Source organism: Plecotus auritus (assembly GCF_963455305.1).
Source record: "Plecotus auritus genome assembly, chromosome: 3".
NCBI lineage: Eukaryota > Metazoa > Chordata > Mammalia > Chiroptera > Vespertilionidae > Plecotus > Plecotus auritus.
The window spans coordinates 208573971-208597251 of record NC_137772.1 but is presented as its reverse complement, the minus strand read 5'-3'; the positions used below and the strand labels follow the sequence as shown (position 1 = coordinate 208597251).

The following is a 23281-nucleotide window of genomic DNA, read 5'->3' as shown; positions in this document are numbered from 1 at the left end:
GGTGGGGGCGAGCAGGCAAGCAGGCAGAGTGGTTAGGGGCAATCAGGCAGGCAGGCAGGTGAGCAGTTAGAAGCCAGCAGTCCCGGATTGCGAGAGGGATGTCCAACTGCCGGTTTAGGCCCGTTCCCATAGGGAATATCCCTCGAGGAGTCCCAGATTGGAGAGGGTGCAAGCTGAGCTGAGGGACACGCCCCCTGCATGAATTCCATGCACCAGGCCACTAGTCCTATCTAATAAAGTGGGAATAGGCTAATTGACTGCCCCTCCCTCAAAGATAGCAGCGCCCATAGCCAATAAGGAGGGAATATGCTAATTGACTGTCACACCCTCAAAGATGGCAGTGTCCACAACCACAAGATGGTGGCACCCAATACCCTCAGCCCCACTGGGGCGGCAGGCATGCGGCAAGGCTGGTGGAGTGCATGGTGGGGTCCCTTGGCCTGCCTCCGGAATCCCCCAGTCCCCTCAGCCCCCCAGCCACCCAGGGCCACCCAAGGCTCAGGTAACCAGGGCTGGCCGAGGCTTGCTCTGCTGGCACTGGCAGCAGCAGAGATGTGATGGGGGTGTCACCTTCCCCTGATCGCCAGGTCACTTCCCACCCCTGAGGGATCCCAAACTGTGAGAGGGGGCAGGCCGGGCTGAGGAACGCCCCCTCCAGTGCATGAATTTTCATGCACTGGGCCTCTAGTCTTATATATTAAGAGGTAATATGCAAATTGATTGTCACTCCAACACACAAGATGGCTGTCCCCATGTGGTCAAAGATGGCCGCACCCATGTGGACACAAGATGGCTGGCAGGGGAGGGCAGTTGTGGGCGATCAGGCCAGCAGGAGAGGGCAATTGGAAGGGACCAGGCCTGCAAGGGAGGGCAGTTGGGGGCAATCAGGCCTGCAGGGGAGGACAGTTAGGGGTGACCAGGCCTGCAGGGAAGGGCAGCTGGTGGGGACCCAGGAATGCAGGGGAGGGCAGTTGGGGGTGACCAGGCCTGCAGGGGAGGGCAGTTGGGGGGGGGGAATAGGACAGCAGGAGAGGGCAGTTAGGGGTGACCAGGCCTGCAGGGGAGGGCAGTTGGGGGGGAGGGGCCCAGGCCTGCAGGTGAGGGCAGTTGGGGTAGGGGAGAACAGGCCTGCAGGGGAGGACAGTTGTGGGGGACCCAGGTCTGCAGGGGAGGGTAGTTTGGGGGGACCAAGGCCTGTGGGGGAGGGCAGTTGGAGGTGACCAGGCCTGCAGGGGAGGGCAGTTGGGGGTGACCAAGCCTGCAGGGGAGGGCAGTTGGGGGGGGTACCAGGACAGCTGGGGAGGGCAGTTGGGGGTGACCAGGCCTGCAGGGGAGGGCAGCTGGGGGTGACCAGGCCTGCAGGGGAGGGCAGTTGGGGGTGACCAGGCCTGCAGAGGAGGGAAGTTGGGGGTGACCAGGCCTGCAGGGGAGGGCAGTAGGGGGTGAACAGGCCTGCAGGGAAGGGCAGTTGGGGATGACCAGGCCAGCAGGGGAGGGCAGTTAGGGGTGACCAGGCTGGCAGGGGAGGGCAGTTAGGGGCAATCTGGCTGTCAGGGGAGCAGTTAGGCGTCGATCAGGCTGTCAGGGGAGTGGTTAGGGGGTGATCAGGCTGACAGGCAGAAGCAGTTAGGGGCAATCAGGCAGGCAGGTAGGTGAGCGGTTAGGAGCCAGCAGTCCTGAATTGTGAGAGAGATGTGCGACTGCCCGTTGAGGGCAGTCGGACATCCCTTGAGGTGTCCCAGATTAGAGAGGGTGAAAGCTGGGCTGAGGGACACACACCCCCGTGCATGAATTTTGTACACCAGGCCTCTAGTCTATACTAATAAAAGGGTAATATGCTAATTAGACCAGACATCCTTCTGGACAAAGCCATGGTGGCGGGGGCTGAGGCAGATACAGTTAGGGGCAATCAGGCCGGCAGCGGAGAGCAGTCAGGGGTGATCAGGCTGGTAGGGGAGAGTGGTTAGGGGCAATCAGGCATGCAGGTTGAGTGGTTAAGGGCAATCAGCAGGCAGGCAGAGTTGTTAGGGGCGATCAGGCTGGCAGGCAGGTGAGCTGTTAGGAGCCAGCAGTCCCAGATTGCAAGAGGGATACTGGATTGGAGAGGGTGCAGGCGCTGAGGGACCTCCCCCCCCCAATGCACGAATTTCGTGCACCAGGCCTCTAGTATATATATATAAAAGCCTAAGCAACCGGCAGAACGGCTGACTAGGAGCTATGACGTTCAATGACCACCAGGGAGCAGACACTCTGACCAGTAACTATGACACACATGGACCACCAAGGGACAGACGTTCAACACAGGAGCTGCTGAGCAGCAGTGAGTTGGCAGCTGCAGTTTTCGGGTGACGCACCTGGAACCAGACAGGAGGGAGCCCAGTTCCGGGGTGCATCACCCGAGAACGCCCTCTCGCAATCCAGGACCCTGGGGGATGTCAGAGAGCCAGTTGCGGCCTGATCCCCGGAGGCCATGTCAAGGGACCCCAGCATGCACTGGGCCTCTAGTTCTAAAAAATTTACCTCAATAGTCTCATCAAACCCTAAACACAACTGTAAGAGGTAGGATGAGGAAAGAAGACATAGAAAAGTCTAGTAGCTTCCCTCTGGTCACCGAACCAGCTGTGCAAGGAGAGGTATGGCAGCAGCAGTAAGGGTGGTGATTCGGTCACAGTGAGATGCCATGGCCAGTCCTCTTGAACAAAGAAGGGTTTGCCAGGGGCCTGAAGCCCCCACTGAGTTAGTGCCCTTCATCCTCTTTTCTGGGCAGCTGAGCCAGGGTTTTGAGAAGGACCTTGACAGGAAGAAAGTGATGTTTTAGGAAGAGTCAGCTGACAGTTATATAGACAGCAGACTTTAATAGAAGAAGGTTGGTGGCTGAGAGACTGACAGCATTGTGTGATTTGAACTTGACAAAAGTAGTAGCAATGTAAACAAGGGAGGGACACAGGGAACTTTCCATTGTTGAAGCAACAGGAAGAGTGGTTAAACTGGCTATGTGGGGGGGAAATAAAAAGAGGTGGGAATTATTTATTCCCTCTCCTTTCATGGCCAATGATCTTGCTTCTTACCTCACTTGAAAAAACCTGAAACAATCTAAAGGGATTTCCCACAAGCCCCCTCCAGTATATCCACCCATGCCTATCTACATCTCAACAGCATCCCTCCAGCAGTTCTCCTTTCCCCAAATCATTAATTTTCCCTCTGCTGAATATTTCCCAGTAGCACATTTTGCTGTTTTTTTTTTCCCTGATTTAAAAAGAAAATTGAAAAATGTTATGTTCACTGCAGCATTATTTATAATAGACAAGACAGGGAAACAACTCAGATGTCCATCAACAAATGGATAGAGAAGGGAAATGTGGTGTATATATACAATGAAATAAGAAAGAAGGAAATCCTGCCATTTGTGACGACATGGATGGACCATGAGGATTTTATGGGAAGTGAAATAAGTCAGACAAAGAAAGGCAAATGCTGTATGACCTCACATGTGGAATCTATATAAACCAAACACATAGATAGATAGAATAGACTGGTGGAGGGGGATTAGGAAAAATAGGTGAAGATGATCAAAAGGTAAGATTTCCAGTTATAAGTTCTGGGGCATAGTGACTATATTTGAACTTATAAAAAGTAAATACTTTAATTTAAAAAAGTAAAAAATCTTTCTCTTGACTCTACTAGTACTTTCCCCTCAAGGTGCCATTCTATTTCTCTGCATCATTTTTACAACAAAACACATTAAAAAGTTCTGTATTCATTGTTTCCCATTCACTCTGGAACCCACTTAAATCAGACCTCCCCATCCCCATCACTCCACCCCAAAGCTCTTCAATGTGGCTAAATGTAATGTTTAATTTTTAGACTTTACCTCACCTCTGACCCTTTATCTTACAACTTTCCTCCCTTCCTCTCACACCAGGCATGCTGGTAAGTGCTCCACTGAGCTACCAGGCCTATCCTCATTTGTGCCTTTTCATATTGGACTCTCCTCTAACCTTATAGCACCCAAGAAAAAATATTCTAGATATCAGTGGTCATAAGAAGATACTTTCTCCTGACTAATTGTGATAATATGGTAATTTTTAGATGATCATGCATATTATAGGTTTCACATTGAGTTGTAATCATGAAACTCTTGGCATCCAGCTTAGAGCTCTTTATAAGACCCTTGGACTTATTGGAGCAGTACCTTGGCCCACACTTTTAGGCTTATTTAGAAAGTTTCAGGATGGTGAATTTTTTTCAGTGAAACTCAGATCATTAGCATGTTTATAAGCATGGTGGGCCTTATGCGTGTCACCATGACATGTTTGCAAGCTGGCACTCCGTCCTGTCCTTGCCATCATGCTCCCTCAAGTCCCCTCTCCCCTAAGCGTGCACAGTCCTGCATGATCCTGACAAGGTATACTCCCACTCCTCCCACCACCAGCCTTATGCACACCACCCTGAAGATTATAAATTTCTGCTCTGTTTTTCTTGCAAGAATTCATGAGTCTGGATTTTATCTGTTTCTCCTTAGAGAGTGAGATCAGGGAAAGAAGCCAGCAGATGGACAGGAGGAAGCAGGAAGCCCTCACATATTAATATTTTGAGACAGTCAGTTACTTTCTCTAGGCCTTTGTTTCAAACATCTGTCAAAAGTGGGATGAAAAAAGTGGGGTGAATATTATTTACCTCTGAAGGTTATTATTTTTACCTGTGTGTGAAGTGTCAGCATGGTGCCTGCCATGGAGTAAGCATTCGATAGATGGAGGCTTACATTATGACTGTGAGTCAGGTGTTTTTAAAATATATATTAACACTTACCAGTACCAGGTACCAGTCTAGGCACTGAGGAGATGAACAAAGCAGACCCGATCCCTGCTCTTACAGAGATTACATTCCACAACAGAAATCACAAAGGCATGCGGTGCCAAGAGGACAGGAAGAAGGGGAGGTGACTGCCATTGCTAAAATAGGGGTCAGAATAAAATTATCCTCCTGCTACTTTTATCAAATATATTTTTATTTTCTAAACTCTATTGTGCTATTTGATTTTACTTTTTTCCAGCTCTACTGTACCTTTTCCTTGTGGTCTAATTAGGGTTCTGATGGTGTTTTGTGGCTGCCTACATAAGATTTAAAAGAAAAAGACAATAAGGAAATATCAGCTTCAGAGGCCTTATCCTAACATCTGTCCAAGGAAGTCCTGTATGAAAACTCCAATGGATAATTCAAGAAGCTATTTCAAAGCCACAGCAGTTTGAAATAGATGAGCAGAAGAAGATAAGGAGGAGTGGGAGGAGGAAGAAGGGAAGAAAAATGAAGAGAATCATTGTCTCTCAGTATACCAGTGTAGACATTAAAACTGAAATGCCAATCACTCCTGGAATATGGGTCCACGAAGAAAAACTCCCAGGGAGTACATGAAATTTGTGCTGCTTTCTACACATTTGGTCACATCAATCCAAATGTCCAGAGGCAGTAATAAAACACACCTGCCAAAGGATTGAAAATTCTAACATACCTGAAGACTGAACAACCCTATCAGAAAACTTAACTACCAATAAGGTCAAGACTCAAGAATGAGGCTCCAGACATAATGCAAACACAGCTTCAATAAAATATATAGCCACAGAGTTCTCTCGCCTATGAAGCTAACAAGCAGGCAAGTTACTCATCCATACAAATAATAATCTATAAAGCAGGGTATTCTCACTTCTCCAAATCCTACAGAGACCTTCCCAAATTACATATGCATTATTAAATAGTTAGAGGGAGAATGGAATGCTTTTAAATAATGAGAACACCAAATGTTTCTAGGCACTGGAGCATTACAACATCTGTTCTGGAGAAAAAAATGTATCAAACATTAGTAACAAATGCTATTATACCAAAAGGAAATATATGATGTTCTAAAGAAGCAATTTGGTGTGGAAAACATCAAGAATTTGCTTGGTCTTTTAAAAGAATTGCAAACAAGTTATGGTGACATATAAAGACCCATCATGATTATAAACATGTTAATGATCTGAGTTGAATACACTAAAAAAAAAGTCAGCATCCTAAATATTTGCCAAATAAGCCCAAAAGTGTGGGCCAAAATACTGCTCCAAGAGGTCGGAGAGTCTTACAGAGTGATAATCTGAATGCCAAGATTTTCATGATAATGACTCAATGTGAAACCTATAATTAATATGCAGGATAATCTAAAAATTACCATACTATCATAAATAGTCAGAAGAAAGTATCTGTCTTCCCATGACCACTGATATCTAGCATATATTTTCTTGAGTGCTATAAGGTTAGAGTAGAGTCTAACCCAGCCGTGGGCAAACTACGGCCCACGGGCCGGATCCGGCCCGTTTGGCTGTTCTATCCAGCCCACGGAGCCGAAAGAGCGGAGGGTTCTCTTGCTCTCCCCTCTGCTCCTTTACTTTGAATTTATATTAGTTCACACAAACACTCCATCCATGCTTTTGTTCCAGCCCTCTGGTCCAGTTTAAGAACCCATTGTGGCCCTCGAGTGAAAAAGTTTGCCCACCCCTGGAACCTGAAAGGGCACAAATGAGGATCAGTGCTCAGTGGAGAACTTATGGGCTACACAATCAGACCAGGGTTTGAATCACAGTTCCAGTACTTACTAATAACATTTCATTCTCTATCTGTAATGTAAGCATAAAAATACCTACTCCTAAGATTGCAAAAATTAAAGCACCTAGTGGTTGCCAAATATGGTGCCTGCCACTATAATATTCTTTAGATTTTTATCCATTCAAATATTCCTGCTCTAACCATTACTCAAACTGGCTTATACTTCCACCACTGTTGAGATTCAACCCAAAGGATCCCTGTGGCCTGATTCCACCTGCCTTCCTGCCTGTCCCACCACCTTGACTTTCCAAATGAGCTTTAAAAACAGGCAGGCACAGTGCTTTTCTGACGTACTGCTCCCATCACCAATAAGCACCTACTGGTCACACAGGTCTAGATTTTACTGGGTATGTCTTTTCTATCCCTTCTATGGCAGTCATTATTTTGATAACCAGCATTTTTTGACACATTTTCTCACATCTGTCAGTCCTTTTTTAGGATGTAGGTACTAATATAAATCACATTCTGAGTTATGGATTACAAATTTGGGGATCTCCAGAGTTTTGACAGACAAGATCAAGAAAAGGAGAACACACCCAGGAAGAATCACACTCTTTGACTGGAACTAGTCACATATCATTGACCACATGAAACCTCCCACTGTTTATTGAATATGAGGGGATACTTGGATTTATTCTGGACAGTAAAACCTAAATTTTGTGGTCACCAACCTCCTTCTACTGGACCCTCTACACTACTCTGCAGGCCTTTGATCTTCCCTTCTCCTATTTCCCTCAAGGGCCAGCCCACCCTTTCACATTTGAAATCTCCTACCCTATCAGTCTTGGCTATGCTTTCAAACCCCTGCTTCATTAAGAAAATCATCAGTACCCAGTGAGAATGCCTTCAACTTCTGCTCTTCCCATCTACCAACATTCCCACATGTGAACCTCTTATCCTCCCCTTCCACCCGGGGTGTTCCACCCTCCTGTCCAAGGCCAGTTCCCCTGCAAAGATTTTAATTATGGAAGATCTATCAAGCAGAATGCAACAGCAAACCTTGCTTTAAAAGACTTTCGAGGTAAAATTGGTACTGACCTGAAAGAATGACCTTTTGGAGGAAATCTGAGTCATTTTCTGTGTCTGTCAGTTGACTGGGTGGACAATTAATCTTGAGTTGCTTCCCAATAAAATTTCGGCAGGTTATCTTAAAAAGGAAAGATGAAAAAATATGACTTAGGTATTTATAGCCCAAAATTTGGCTTGCTTAAAATATTTTTTTTTTTACTTTTCATTTGTCAAAAATAAAAGAGAGACAAAAGAATGCTACAAATAAAAACTCGCAGAGACTTTTGGGGAAAAATGCAGCCACATAATTTTTCATATTTCTTTAGTACAGCACAGCTGGAAGAGCATTAGGCAAATTATGTAGAGCAATTAGAATATAATGTTCAGATATTCTATAAATTTACAATTCTGAATATATCTCCCATTATGTAAGTTGAGACATAGTTAAAATATAGGCTGCTTTTCCAATGGCAGATTTTTCCACCCTACTCATAATTAACACAATTTAAACTTCCCTGGTGAAGTTTTTCAGAACTAACTTCCCCTGTAGTATTTTAATAATTTATTTTCTAATAGATACTTGAGTGCTAAAATTATAAAATATCTGAAAGCGAAACATTTTTAAACAGAAGGAAATTATTTTATAAGGTCCAAGATCCTCTTCTCCCTGTTGCTCCATTCCCACTCCTATTGCTCCAAATACAGCCCCTTTTGTACCCTAGTCTGATTAGATGCTGCTGCTTGATTGTCCCCTGTAGGTACTTATACTATGAGATGCAAATACAGCCTAATAAAATGCAAATTCCTTCCCACAGCCTTTTATATTCCTATTTGACCTAGTCCTTTCCACCTCTCCAGCTTCATTAAACAAAACTTTATTGAACACTTTTTATGTGCCAAGCTCAAGGACTATATAGCAGAGAACAAAGCAAACAAAAATTCCTGTTCTTATGAAACTTATTCTAGTGGAAGCAGAGTAATAATAAATAAAATAGAGAAGTACCTTATAGAGAATATTAAAGAGTTACAAATACTATAGAGAGAAATAAAGCAAACAAGCACAAAAATTTAAGAGCGTAGTGATGAAAGTACTCACACAGAATATGGCATTTAACAAAAAGGCAAGGGAAAAGTCAATATGGATATTGGAGAGAGGAGGATTCTAAGCAGGGGAACAGCAAAGGCAAAGACCCTGAGGCAGAACTGTCTTAAAGAACAGGGCAACCTGAGGAGGAGTAATAGGAGAGGAGTTACTGGGGGATACACGGGGATAAGTTATGCAGGGCATTAAGGCCATGATAGGATGTTCGCTTTAACTCTGAAGCAGATGGGAAGCTGCTTTGGGGTTTAAAATTGGGGGATGACATGGTTGACTTAGGTTTTTAAAGGTTGTTCCATCTACTGCATTGAGAATAGACTATGGGCTGGAGGCAGAGTTTCAGGGAGGTTGGAAGCAAGACCACTAATTAGGAAGTCATTGCATTGATCAAAGCAAATATAACTGTAGCTTGGATCAGAGCAGGGGTTGTGGAGGTAGCAAGATGTGGTAAGGTTCTGAATACATTTTGAAGGTAGGGGATTTGACAACCAATTTGAAGTGCAGTGTGAAAGCAAGAGAAGAGGCAGGGGTGTTCCCTAGGTGTCTGGCCTGAGCAGCTAGGAGAGTGGTGTTGTTCAGTGGTTGAGGGTCAACCTATGAACCAGGAGGTCACAGTTTGATTCCTGGTCAGGGCACATGCCCAGGTTGTGGGCTCTATCCCCAGTTGGAGGTGTGCAGGAGGCAGCCAATCAATAATTCTCTCTCATCACTGATGTTTCTATCTCTTGCTCTTCTTCTTTCTTCCTCTCTGAAATCAATAAAAATGTATTTTGAAAATTAAAAAAACCCCACAATGTGGAGAACTTGGCAGAACAGGTTTGTTTGAGATGAGCTAAATTTGAGAAGTATATTAAATATCTAAGAGACAATGTTGATTGGGCAGTCAGGTATTTTGATGAGTCAATTTGGTTAGGCTAAACCCGTGGTCAGCAAACTGCGGCTCGTGAGCCACATGCGGCTCTTTGGCCCCTTGAGTATGGCTCTTCCTCAAAATACCACGGCCTGGGCGAGTCTATTTTGAAGAAGTGGCATTAGAAGAAGTTTAAAAAATTTGGCTCTCAAAAGAAATTTCAATCTTTGTACTGTTGATATTTGGCTTTGTTGACTAATGAGTTTGCCGACCAATGGGCTAAACTATGAAGGTTAATGAAGAGAAGAATCCGTTTTTTAGCATACATAAACCTCAACCCAGTTATTCAATCAAATTGTAATCTAGGTGCTACTATGAAAGAATTTGGCAGATACTAATTAAAGTTCCTAATAAATTGACTTTAATTAGGGAGATTGTCTTAGGTGGGCCTGACCCAATCAGGTAAGTCCTTGACAGTGCAGGTGGTCTCCAGACTCCAAATTCTAACCAGCCTCCAGATCTAAAACAGTTCTGGCCCCTGAGTGACTTCTTATGGATAACAGCTTCTGGCCACACCTGTAGGGTCTTTTTCTGCTCTTGATCCTGACTGCCTACTCTACAGATTTTGGACTTGCTTAGTTAGTCCCCATGATCATATAAGCCAAATCCTTGTAATAAATCTAGAGAGATAGATGACAGATAGATTAGATAGATAGATAGATAGATAGATAGATAGATAGATGAGAGATCAGTCTTACTAGTTATGCTTCTCTTATTGAACCTTACTGGTACAGGTAATTAGATATGTCAATACAGAATTCAGGAGAAAGGTCTAGAATGGAAATGTAATTTTGATAGTCATCATCATAAAGATGATACTCAGACCCAAGACTGAATTAACTCACCAAGTCAGAGAATGTGCACAGAGAAGACAGAGGACCAAGAACAGAGATTTGGGACACACTTAACATTAAGATATTGGGGAGAAGGGGAGTAAGCAACAAAGAAGACAGAAGAGGAACCCCTATCTCTCGTCTCCAACACTGTAGCCTGGGGCCTTCTTTCTGTCCCATCTCAGGATTTCTGCCCTTCTTCCTTTGGACTGGAATGCTTTCTCACTGGATGGCTGGTGCCATCCCATCAAAGGTTACCAGCTCCAAGAGGCCTTGCTGATCATGCTTGCTAAAGTCTCCACCTCCAACCACAGCCTATCTCTATTCTACTGACCTAGTTTGTTTCTTCAGAGAACTTCCACTGATTATAAATCTTTTTTATATGTCAGTTTACATGTTTATTATCTGACCCTCTGGCCACCCCTCCAAAATTAAGTCCCAAAAAGTAAGAACTCAGACTGTATTCTCTCTACATAGAATATACAGGAAGAAAGGATATGCAAAGGCTATGGGGAACCTTTGTGCAAAGAATAAATGGAGTCCTTGCAGGGCAGCTGCAACACATAGGCACACAGACAGGTATAGGTGCAGGCACTGGATGTCAGCCCGCACGGATGCCAGGGGCCTGTGGGCAATATACGGACTATATGGATGTAATGGATCTGATACTGGCTCTAGACACTGTCCTTATGGTTGCTAATGGATAAATCAGCCCTGATAAGGACTTATTTTAGTTTATCTTGTTATAGAAAATACTGGCACACAGCTGGCTTTCAATAATGTTTGTTGATTTGAATGATAAATGCCTACATGAAACTAATAACATTTATTTAATTTCTAAATCTTTGTTACATGTGTACTAATAAGAAATCACAACTGCATAAATAATAGAGTCAAACCCACCTTCTCTTTATATTCGGCCTCATATCTTACACAAGGTTGTTGGGTAATATCTGGGCCCTCGAACTTGGATATTCTCAGAAGGAGCTGGCGCTGTGCATACACCAGGAGTGGTGTCACTTGCTCTGTGTATCTCTCACTAGACAGGGTAAAAATACATTAAAAAGCAAACATTAGTTAAAACATTTTTTTCAGTGAAGTCTGTCACTTTTAATTGCCCTTACATCAGTACTTACTGTGAAATTATATTGAATTGAATGGCAAGTGATACTAGTGTTTCCCATTTTTCTACTTGATACAAAAGTTCCAGAGATTTTAATACAAAATCATGGATCCATTTCAAATCAACCATATTTACATTATCCAAAGGATGCTCAAAAGTAAGGCTAGAACCACCATTATCATTTTTAATATTTCCATAGCAACTCGGAACACTGTATTCTCCTTTTTCTTCAATAATCTGCAAGAAGCACATTAAAAGTGTGATTTCAGATTTCACTACACATTTTTTTTGAAAGTTGAATGTGATATATAAAAATATAATATGGAAAAGACTGAACAGAAAAAAAATTCAGAATATTTTTATTACACAAATGAAACTTCATAATGCTACCTAATGTAACTTTTGTGTTGATGGAAATGTGCTGCTGCATCTGTGCTGTTCTAATGAGCAGCCACCCAGCACATGTTGGTACTGAGCTATTGAAGTGTGACTCGTGCAATGAGAATTTCCATTTTATTTCGTTTTCATTCATTTAACCTTAAACTTAAATAGCCCTGGCTGGTGGGGCTCAGTTGGTTGGAGTGTCATGCCATACACTGAAAGGTCTCAGGGTTCAATTCCTGGTCAAAGCACAAACCCCAGTTTAGGATTCAACCCCTAGGTGGGGCAAGTGTGGGAGGCAACTGATGGATGTTTCACTCGCACATGGATGTTCCTCTCTCTTCCTCTCTCTCTAAAATAATAATAATAATGTTAAGTAGCCACATATGGCTAGTCATTACTATATTAGCACAGACTAAAGTCTATACTTCTTGAGCATAGTCACTATCTAAGGTAGGATAATAAACCTAATTTTTGAGGAAAAACAGGTTTTATTATATACAAATAATTAAGTTTCTCTAATACACTGGTTACATTCATCAGTTTGTAGAATAATATATCCAATTCCCTGACAAAAAGGTCAAACTATTGAGAAGAAAGTCTCCTAGAAGACCCTCTTTTAGCCTAAGTTAAAGCATTACTGTGTGAGTATTGTGTTCCAAGCTTTGGGTGTCCAGAGCATATGTTGAATCTCTGCTATAAAGGTGTATACACATTTATGATTAGTATGTTTTCCTGGTTAATGGAGCCTCTTCCCACAATGACATTTCCCTTTTTATCTCTCACGTGTTTCTTGACTTGAAGACTATTTTATCTAATATTCATATAGCCTCACCAGCTATATTAATGTTTTTATGATATAGCTCTTTCTACTGTTTTATTTTTAATCCATCTTTTTCTTTATATTCAGATTCTTATCTTGAGGACAAGTATAGGTGTCTTTCTTTTTAATTCAGTCAGATAATATCTGCCTTTTAATTGGGATGTTCAATCCATGTATATTTAATATTAGAGGTCTGGTGCATGAAATTTGTGAATGGGTAGGGTCCCTAGGCCTGGCTGGCGATCAGAGCTGATCAGAGCCTTCCAGCTGCAGGCAGGGGCCTTCCTTTGCTCCACGCCGCCCCCTGGTGGTCAGCGTGTTATAGCAAGAGATAGAACTCCTGGTCTCCCAGTCAAACTCCTGCAGGGACACTGCATATTAGCCTTTTATATATATGTAGATGGTTACTGACATAATTTAGTTAGATTTATTATTTTTCTTTGTTTTCTATTTGTCCCATATGTTCCTTTTCCTTTTTTTCTGCCTTCCTTAATTAACTATTATTTAGTTTTCCATTTTACTACTTTGGCTTTTTAGCTATATTTCTTTTTTAGTAGTTACTCTAGAGATTATTAAATGCATCCTTAACTTATTACCTTCCACTTAGAGTTAATATTGTACCACTTTATAGCTATATAAAGTGTAAAAACTTAGGACAATTTAATTTTATTTACCCTCCTAGTCTTTTATGCTATCGTTGCCATATATTTAACATCTGGAAATTACTCCATGACTCAATGTGATTATGTGTTAACTAATTTTCATTGTGTTTAGGATATGGCATGTTTGAATTTTATCAATTTTACTTTCTTGCTTTAAAGCATAATGTGTAAAATTTTAAATGTAAGTTCTACCAGATATACAGTAATAGAACAAGCATAGAAAAAGCAGTGAAATAAAGATTTAAAAAACAAACTTTATGATCTCTTTTGGGATCTGTTTCTTTCTCTATCAAAAGATTGCTATGAGGATTAAATGCACTAAGGTTAGTTTATGTAGAAGCTGGGGCTTAATAGATGTCACTTTCTGTTCCCTTTAAGAAATTAAATTTTCAGGGTAAGATATTTGTAATTAACAGCAATGCAAGATATATAGTTAACCAAATAATAATGGAAGCAAATGAAATATAGACAAACCAACTAAGAACTGAAGAAAAATATTAATTTCTACTTATCCCAAGCTGCATGGTACAAAAATATTTGTTAACTGAATACAATAAAAATAATTACCCAAACACTCTTACCTCAATAGAATTGGTATTTTGTAGTTCTATTAACATGTCAATAAGTAGGTCTGCTCCAAAATAGAATGGTAATACAGAGATGCAAAGGAAACCATCTTGACTAACAGGAAATATTTTACACAGGTCCACTGCTTGTTTAAGAAGGATCTGTAGCTCCCGAGCAAAGTTCCAAAGGGTCCGACAGCAGTTCTGAAGCAGAGTCCAATAGCCGCCACGGTGAGCAAAAACCTAAGACCAACACAACATTCAGAAGACCCCAAAGTTCCAAAAGTTACACATCTCAGAACAACTTCATCTTTCTGCAATATCGATGTCAATAATAAAAATAACACCATTCGTTATGTACCCCTTATATGTGCTAGATACTGTGGTAAGGCCTTTGTATGCAGCAGCTTAGCTCCTTCTTACAATAGCCCCTATGAAGTATGTATGTACTAGTATTCTATTCAATTTACAGATAAGGAAATGGAATTATGGAGCTAAGATCATGAATCTACTAAGGGGTGAGCTGAAATTTGCACTTCAGTGGTCTGACTCCAACACTCCCATTGTTCTAGGTGCTGGGAACGTGGCAGTGAGCAAGAAAACCATATCTGCCTCAATTTATTAGGGGAGACCAACACTAGAAAAGTAGACAAATAAAAATGTAATTTCATGAATAATAAGTTGTAAAGAAATGGACTAGGACCTCACAAGGGTGAGAGAACACATCCTTTTAGGGTTGTCAGGAGAGAAGTCCTCTCTGAGGAGGTGACTTCCTGAATGTTGAGTTGAACGTCATGTGAAGGTGGTGATGGGGATGTTGGGTAGGGGAGAACATTTGAGGCTGAGGGGACAGCAAGTTAAAAGCATGGAGGATGAACCAGAGGGCTGAGAAGCAAACAAGTTCACTGGTTTCAAGACCACAGAGGGGAGAGTGGATTCAACAAAAGCAAGAGGAGCTGAGTTCTGAGAGGTGAGCAGGACCCACACCTTCTAGGGCCTGAAGCTGGTGGAAAGGAAAGCAGGATGCAATGTCATGGTCAAGATGATGTGGGTTACTTTACGTTTTTAAAAAGCCACTCTCTCCACTCCACAGAGAATATAAGTGTGTTTCTTTCTTGTATAGAAAGGGTACATTTCCTCTCACCTCTTAAGAGGATTAAAGTATCCCCCTCCTTACTAAGAGAAAAAGGAAATTAATTTCTTTATAGCAAATGATTCCAATTTGAGTTTCATAATCTACCATATAATATTTAAGAAGAAAAAGAGAACATTTGAGAAGAAACACAAGTGGCCTGTAGAACCAGAGGTCTGGGGCAGAGGCAGATCTTTCCTGTGGTCTAGAAAGATCTTCCCCTGCTAGAGGAAAAAAAGAGGTCTATGGTGCCCCAGGAAGGATCAAGTTTCCAGAGAGAAACCCGTGTCACCAAAGAAACCCATGTCCCAAGTGTGGCAAGAAAGCAGCAGAGGGGTGTGTGAATATCCATGAAGACTGTGTAAACAGGAACAAAGGCCACCTCTTCTCTAGGCGGATGGATGACTAATGGTGAAAGGAGCTCACCCCTCTCCCTGACAACTTGACAGTGCATAAGACCTCATTACCATGGCAGGCAAACCTCAAAAATGACTGAAAGAAAATCCAACAAATTTAGTCTTAAAACTGAAACTAAAATTACACACATTAAGCAAATAAATACATCTTACACACCCAAATTTATGGGTTCAGATTTGTGTCTACCACATTAGCAAAAACGAAGGACCACCTTACCATTGCTCTCCTACAATATAAAAAGATTTTCATAAAATGGTCCAATAGACTCAAAGTTGATGCTCGATCCTTTTCTTTAGCATTAAGAGCTCCTTGAAAGTCAGGGTCATTAGCTGTTTGTGTCTTAGAAACATTTTCATCACTCATTTTGGAATCAAATGTTGAAAACTCTTCAGCATCTACAGTACAAAAATAAAGGATAACGTTATTGAAAACAGAGAGTTAAGTTCCAGAAAACACAGTAGGTGATAAGCATCAAATGAGTAATTCAGATAAGAACTGCTATATAATTTTGGAGAAAGAACAGGATTATCACAAACACAATGAATCAGGGAAGGTTTCTAGAGAAGGAAGCACTTAGATTAAGTCTTAAAAGGTGGGCATGATTCAGCTATGAGGGAAAACTATGGAGAAGAATATTCCAGGCCGGGGTTATGGCCAAGGTATGTCTTGTGTGTTTTTTAGGGAACAATGACAGGATCGCACTGTTTCTTAATTTACCCCAAAACAGGCCATTCTCAGGACACATACACTAAAAGGTGAGTAGTATTCCCCAGGATTAGGCAGTACAGCAACCCAGGCCACTCATTCTCCTGTTGGTATGGTATAAAAACACAGATGATTTCTCCTGCCGCAAACCTTCTCCTATTAGTAGAACTCTGAATCCTATATAATAAAGAGGTAATATGCAAATTGACCCTCATGCCCTCACACAAGATGTCCACCCCCCATGTGGTCAAAGATGGCCACCACAAGATGGCCGGCAGGGGAGGGTAGTTGTGGATGATCAGGCCAGCAGGGGAGGGCAGTTGGGGGCAACCTGGCCTGCAGGGGAGGGAGGGCAGTTGGGGGGGACCAGGCCAGCAGGGGAGAGCAGGGAGGGGCAACCAGTCCAGGAGAGGAGAGCAGTGAGGGGCAACCGGGCCTGCAGGGGAGGGCAGTTAGGGGGAACCGGGCCAGCAGGGGAGGGCAGTTAGGGGTGACTGGGCCAGCAAGGGAGGGCAGTTAGGGGTGACAGGGCTGGCAGGGGAGGGCAGTTGCAGGCAATCGGGCCAACAGGGGAGCAGTTAGGTGTCGATAAGGCTGGCAGGGGTGTGGTTAGGGGGTGATCAGGCTGGCAGGCAGGCGAGCAGTTGGGAGTCAGCAGTCCCGGATTGTGAGAGGGATGTCTGATTGCCGGTTTAGGCCCGATCCCACAGGCAGTCGGACATCCCCTGAAGGGTCCCAGATTGGAGAGGGTACAAGCTGGGCTGAGGGACACCCCCCCCCCCAGTGCATGAATTTCATGCACTGGGCCTCTAGTTAAATAATAAGTCTCAATAGCAAAGTATTCTATTGCTGACTATTGCTGACTTCATGGAGCTCTTAGATAGGGAGCTAGTCTTAACAAAAATCAAGAAACTATGTATTACAATCTACATACAAAACTCAAGATTCTTTCTAGGCTAGGAAATTTACTTTCAAATACTTCAATACTCATAGTATGACATGCAGGTACTCGTTAAACTTAATCTACACCCTAGAAGAAACTAAAAAGCATGTCAAGTACCTCAAATATGAATCAACTCTCCTGGGGCAGTGAGCCAGCATATGAAGTACCTTTTTCAGCAATAAGTTACATAGCACTTAAAATACCGTTATTAGAAATCTACTTAAGGGACTTTGTAACAGCATAACAAAACTTGTAATTTTTTATTTGTGAAGTGAGTGGTATTCAAGGCAAGTGATTGTTTAGGAATAATGTCATCAGTGCCGATGGAGAGCCCTGTTCACCTGCATCTCTCCACCTCTCAGAGGCCCCTGTCACCTGGCCTGATGACAATATTGGTTAGTTCTGCCATCAGAATAGTATTGCAATCATCTTGGAGTAAGCTCTCACTGAAGTTGCTAGTTGGAGATCATAAGTCAAGAGTAGACTGCCCTGAGTTAAAATCGTTTCTATAGAACAGCTATATGAATGTTTCATGCCTGCCTGCATCAGTATGTTTGGTGGAATTTATTCTAAAATTTACTTCCACTAAAATATAACCCCTTGACCACTGGGGGATACCAACACTTCAAAAAGAACATTATATTTGCTAAACAACCAAACTGTTTTAGGTCAGAACACAATATAGGTACTTCCAAATATATATATATATATATGATACTACCATAAAAATTGAAATTTTTAAAAATAAGAGTCTCCTACAAAATATTACAACTCACCTAAATTCCTGGGTCATTGGGAAATGGTGCATGTAATTTTGTGTGTCTGCCCAGTATGTGTGTGTATGTGTGTGATTAGTGAATAAAAATCTAAAGGCAATTTGATGTTTTTTTAAATATATTTTATTGATTTTTTTTTACAGAGAGGAAGAGAGGGATAGAGAATTAGAAACATCGATGAGAGAGAAACATCGATCAGCTGCCTCCTGCACACCTCCTATTGGGGATGTGCCCGCAACCAAGGTACATGCCCTTGACCGGGATCGAACCTGGGATCTTTCAGTCTGCAGGCCGAAGCTCTATCCACTGAGCCAAACCGGTTAAGGCGATAATATGTTTACTTATTTTACCTGATGGTAAATTGATCCTTCTTTTTTTAGCTGTATGAAGGAAGTCAAGCATCACTTTATAGTTTTCTAGAGTCAATTTTCCTGTTGGTAATACTGTTCCTGAATTATATAATGAGAATATACTAGGATCACATGATCGGAAACTGCAAGAGGGGAAAAAATGTTATTAAAAAACATTATAAGTAAAATTGAATTAAATATGTCCAATACAACCTACTTTAATATTTTAAATATTTGTGAGTTAGTGCTCTATGTGCTGCTGCCAGAGAAATTTCTTACCATTGCCCTGCTCAAAAACTCTTAATAATCTCCCACAGTATATAAATTAAAGTCCAGACTTACTAGACAGTTAAGACTCTCCATGACCTGGAACTAACCTACTTTGCAAATTATCTTATACCACTCCCTATCATATACCCTAGATTTTGGTTTGACCATTTGGGGTATTCATCCTCTGTTTTTCCTACCTGGGCTCTAACTCATGTTTCCCACCCACCTGGAATACCTATTTCTCTATCTGTACATTTCTAAATCTTGCCTATCTATCAAGAGACAGGCCAAGTGGCCCTTCCACATTAAATCTTTCCTGTTAGTCTCAGCCAGAGTAAAAGTACCTTCCTGGGAACAAAGAAGACTTTGTGAGTACTTTGTCTGCTACCATTATCTAGAATTATCCATGAACATTTGTGATCTACCCTACCAGATTCTAACTTTCATATCCTGTTCATGCTTGCATGCCATTGCACCTATCTCAGGATCTTGTTTCTAATAGGTGCTCAACAAGTCTTTTTAAATGACTCTATATCACCTTTTTTTTGGCTGCATAGTATTCCATTTATGTGTTTATCTTCTATTTTTATCTCCCATAACACTTCAGCCAAAGACATTCATTAAGAGCTCAAAAATGTCTTTTGAATTAATAAGAGAAACTCTATATGAGAATATATGATCTATGTTTATAAAGGCTTACAATATATATTCATGGAGGCTTAAAATATCTCTAAATGAAATAGAGATTTGCCTAATGCCCACTAATGTCTACAGTTATTATGCAATTAATATTAAATTCCCTTGGAATTATATTTTCTCCTTTTACTGAAAGCTTTATTGAGAAACATAGTCAAGATATATGCAAATTAGTACTTCATAAGTGCTTACATCTATCACCTGTTTGGGAAATATTCTAAGATAAGAAATATATCAATGGGGAAAAAAAAGAAATATATCAATTGCCAAGTAAGACAGAATAAAAAAAATAAAAATGACAGAAGCACATTGTAAACCTCCTTAAATTATCATCAACATTGAAGCCCTGGACATACAAATACAATCCATGTTCTTGAAACTTCAAAAGTATTACTTATTGATAATATACTATACCTGACCATTGTATGTGAAATGCCAAATTTCATCTTCAGACGTTCCCCTAGCCTTATTAAAAGCAGGTTGAAGTGTGCATGTGCCAGATACAGGTTCATCTGAGCCTTCCAGGGAATCTCTTCAAGACTTATTTGACGGAACCTCTTCTTTTTAATATAATTAAATATTAGAGGATTCAAGTTTTCTACCAGGATTCGATGTGCTATTTTTCTAACATCAATTCTCTTATTTCTGCCAAGGGACAAAGAAGTTTTGGAATTATACAAACTTTCAGATATCTGAAGAGAAATGATTCCAATTTGTACATAATCAAGAAGTCACTTGGCTGCCCTTATGCAAATGTAACAGGCTTATTTATCATTTACTTAGTACTAAAAATGTAAAATAGGATAATTAAAGAAGGCACAAGAATGAGCACAAGGGACAAAGTCACTACATATTGTCTTCAATCTCTCTGATGTCTATGTCCTAAGCTCAAACCAAACAGAGCTTTTCTTTTCTATAACCAAAAGGCCACTGAGATTAGACAAATAAATTATAACATATTTGTTCGCATTCATCAACTAACTTCAATATTAAACAAGAAATTCATTTCTCTGTGTAGTTCCTTGAAAAAAAATAAAGCAAATTTTTTCTAACTTTAGCTAGAGTAGAAGGAAATAAAACATCAGTCATAATCCTATCTAATAAAAGGATAATATGCAAATTAACCATCACTCTGTCACAAAGATGGTGGTGCCCATAGCCACAAGATGGCAGCGCTCAGTCCCCTCAGCCTCACCGGAGTCCCCCAGTCCTGGGGGGGCTGCCACTGAGAGTGGGCAGCGTGAGCAGCCTGGCAGAATGCTTGCTTCGTCACCACAGCGACAGAGGGCCTCTGGGCAGTGGGCGCGGAGCAGCTGGGGCAGGACACTTGCTTCATTGCTGCGGCGACGCCCTGGCCATGGAGGGCCTTTGGGGGACCGGGGGTCTGGCCCACAGCCTCCATGGCGAAGCGCACGCCCCGAGAGGAGACGGTGGGCCCACCTCCCACGGAAGCAGCATGGCTCCCGGCAGCATGCTACAGTTCCTGCCGGCTCCCACGGAAGTGGCAGGCAGCCTACTGTGTGCAATATTGCGCAATGGGCTACTAGTGATAAATAAAATAAGTTCATAAAACCATGCTCAATATGCTCTGGAAAAAACTAATATTTCAAAATTTTTCTAGTTAGTACATATTTTAAGTATAAAATACATTTGTTTAAAATTATTCCTATCAAAATCTCAAAGTGCTTTTAGCTCTCTAGTTAAGCAGTATACCCCTAAAGCCCCCAAAAAATGGGCTTCAAGTAAATGTTTACTGAATAAATTAAATAATAAATGAATACCTTTCATGTGCTGGCAATTCAGAAATACATGGATTTCTGGATAAAAAGTCTCTTAGAGTTCCCTTATTTTTCCTTTTTCTTTTTGGTATTTCTGTAGTCTTTAATAAAGGAGAAAACAAAAAATGTTACAAACAAAAATTAAATTCTGAATACAATATTATAATTAACTCATACTCTAATGTCTATCTATTGAAATTAAAAAACAGTGATTGCTTTATATGCCTCACTTAAAATTATTATCAAAAGTAACAAAAATATCCCTGTAAACAAAAAAAATACGATTATAAAAATTCCTAAATGAGCCATGGACGGTATGGCTCAGCTGGCTGGAGCATCGCCCTGTATACCACAAGGTGGCAGGTTCAATTTCTGGTCAGGGCACATACCCAGGTTGCAGGTTCAATCTTCAGTGGGGGCACATGTAGGAAGCAACTGATCGATGTTTCTCTTTCACATCAATGTTCTCTGTCTCTCTCTCAAATAAATTTTAAATATTAAAAAATATATTCATTTGAAAACTTAAGAATTGTAAAGTTATAAAATTATGCTTGTATTTCCTTCTGTTTCATGTTATAATAAATTATAATGCAGCCAATCATCTGTAGATACATGTATCTCTTCATTTCATTTGCTCAAAATTCAAAACTCATGAAACTTACTTTCCCAATCTCCATTACTGCAGCTTTGTACTTCTTCACAGATTTATCCATTTTCTGACCCAAAATATTGTCCTTATATTTCATTTTTTTCATTCCAAGTAGGGACTCATTTCTCCTAATACAAAAAAAGGAAAAGTTTGTTAAATGAATCTGCAAGAATTTGCAAAACTACCCCAAAGTAATAAATCTTTAATGAGTGTTGTCACTAAAATTATTCAAGAAGAATTTCCAAAATTGTTTGTGTCCTATACATAGACTGTAATATTCCTGGTTATCAAGGAATAGTTGGCCTCTCAAAAGAACACAATGTAAATAGTACCATAAAATTTGATTTAGAGCTGACGTGTGATGTAGAAAAAATAGAATTGCACCAAAAATAAAACATGAACACTTCATTGTAAAACTGAGAAGGTAACTGCATAAAAGTGACCCTAGACAAGCTACCCTGCTTCCAACAGATTAGTCTTTTGGTATCACCTTCTGGATACCAATAAGAGCTAAGCATTTTAGATTACTATGTTACTAAACACTCTCCCTTCTCCCAATCACCTATAGGGAATCTTAATCTTGTTTTTTTTTGTGTGTGTGTGTGTTTTAATCTGTCATGGACCACTATGGCCCACTCTCCAAACACTTTAAAGTCTCTCAGTATCCCACCCTCTAATGATAATTATCACCTATTTTTCCTGAAATTTATATTTCCTAAAATTTATATTTCTTTTGGTAAGTACAACAAAACCCTGCTATAACATGATAAACAGGATCCAAAGCTTGAATTGAATAAAATGTAGGGTCATATCAATGCAAGGCTAATGAAATGACCAGGTGAGTCTAGATAGCTAGTTCTAGGAGTTACAGTTCTAAATTCATCATGCTCCCAATGGTAGTTGGCCTCTTCTTTCAATTTTGATGATGATGAGCCTGGATCCTGTGGTTGGTTGGAGCTCCAGCCCAGCTGCAGCAATTCCAAGAGTCTCCCAGTTAGTTTGGTATTCATTTTGGCAAATGTTTTGTTTGTCTGAACTAGGAAGGCTGGACCAGTGATGGATGGATTTGGAGATCCATCCTGTGTAACAGGCAACTTGAGAATGGTTGCCATTTTCTAATCAGCTTGGTCTCTTCCTTACCTCCTCCCTATCCCACCCCACTAGAATGCTTGAACTGGTCATTGTATTCCACGAAAAGATGGAAAGGAGGGAAACGAGGTCACGAATGTACACTTGAGCTACTGTCTTCCCCATCCTCTCAGCATTCTCCTCCATGCTCAGCAGAACTCTCGTCCACTGAATGAATTAAATGCTTCATAGAATGCTTCCTCCTAACTTTGACTGCTTTTTGTTTATGTTGTATTATAAAAAAAAGCATTTATAAATTTTTATGTAGTCAGAATTACTGATCTTTGATTTTATAGTTTATTCCTTATTTGATTACTTATATTAGTTCATGTTTCTGACTCAAAACATTGAGTCACAATGGCTGTCTACCTATTATTTTAAAAAAAACTTTATACT

General features: G+C 41.1%; 1 protein-coding gene across 1 annotated transcript in view; it reads right to left on the bottom strand.

Moving 5' to 3' along the window:
• CFAP54 (cilia and flagella associated protein 54) overlaps positions 1 to 23281 on the bottom strand; it is a gene marked incomplete at both ends in the record, with an annotated part of 264389 nt that overhangs the window by 123901 nt on the left and 117207 nt on the right. The window contains 9 exon segments of the mRNA XM_080660197.1: positions 7675 to 7783; positions 11390 to 11525; positions 11623 to 11846; positions 14057 to 14284; positions 15807 to 15985; positions 18365 to 18507; positions 19745 to 19975; positions 21112 to 21209; positions 21771 to 21885. Coding sequence (XP_080516323.1) covers positions 7675 to 7783; positions 11390 to 11525; positions 11623 to 11846; positions 14057 to 14284; positions 15807 to 15985; positions 18365 to 18507; positions 19745 to 19975; positions 21112 to 21209; positions 21771 to 21885 — 1463 coding nt within the window.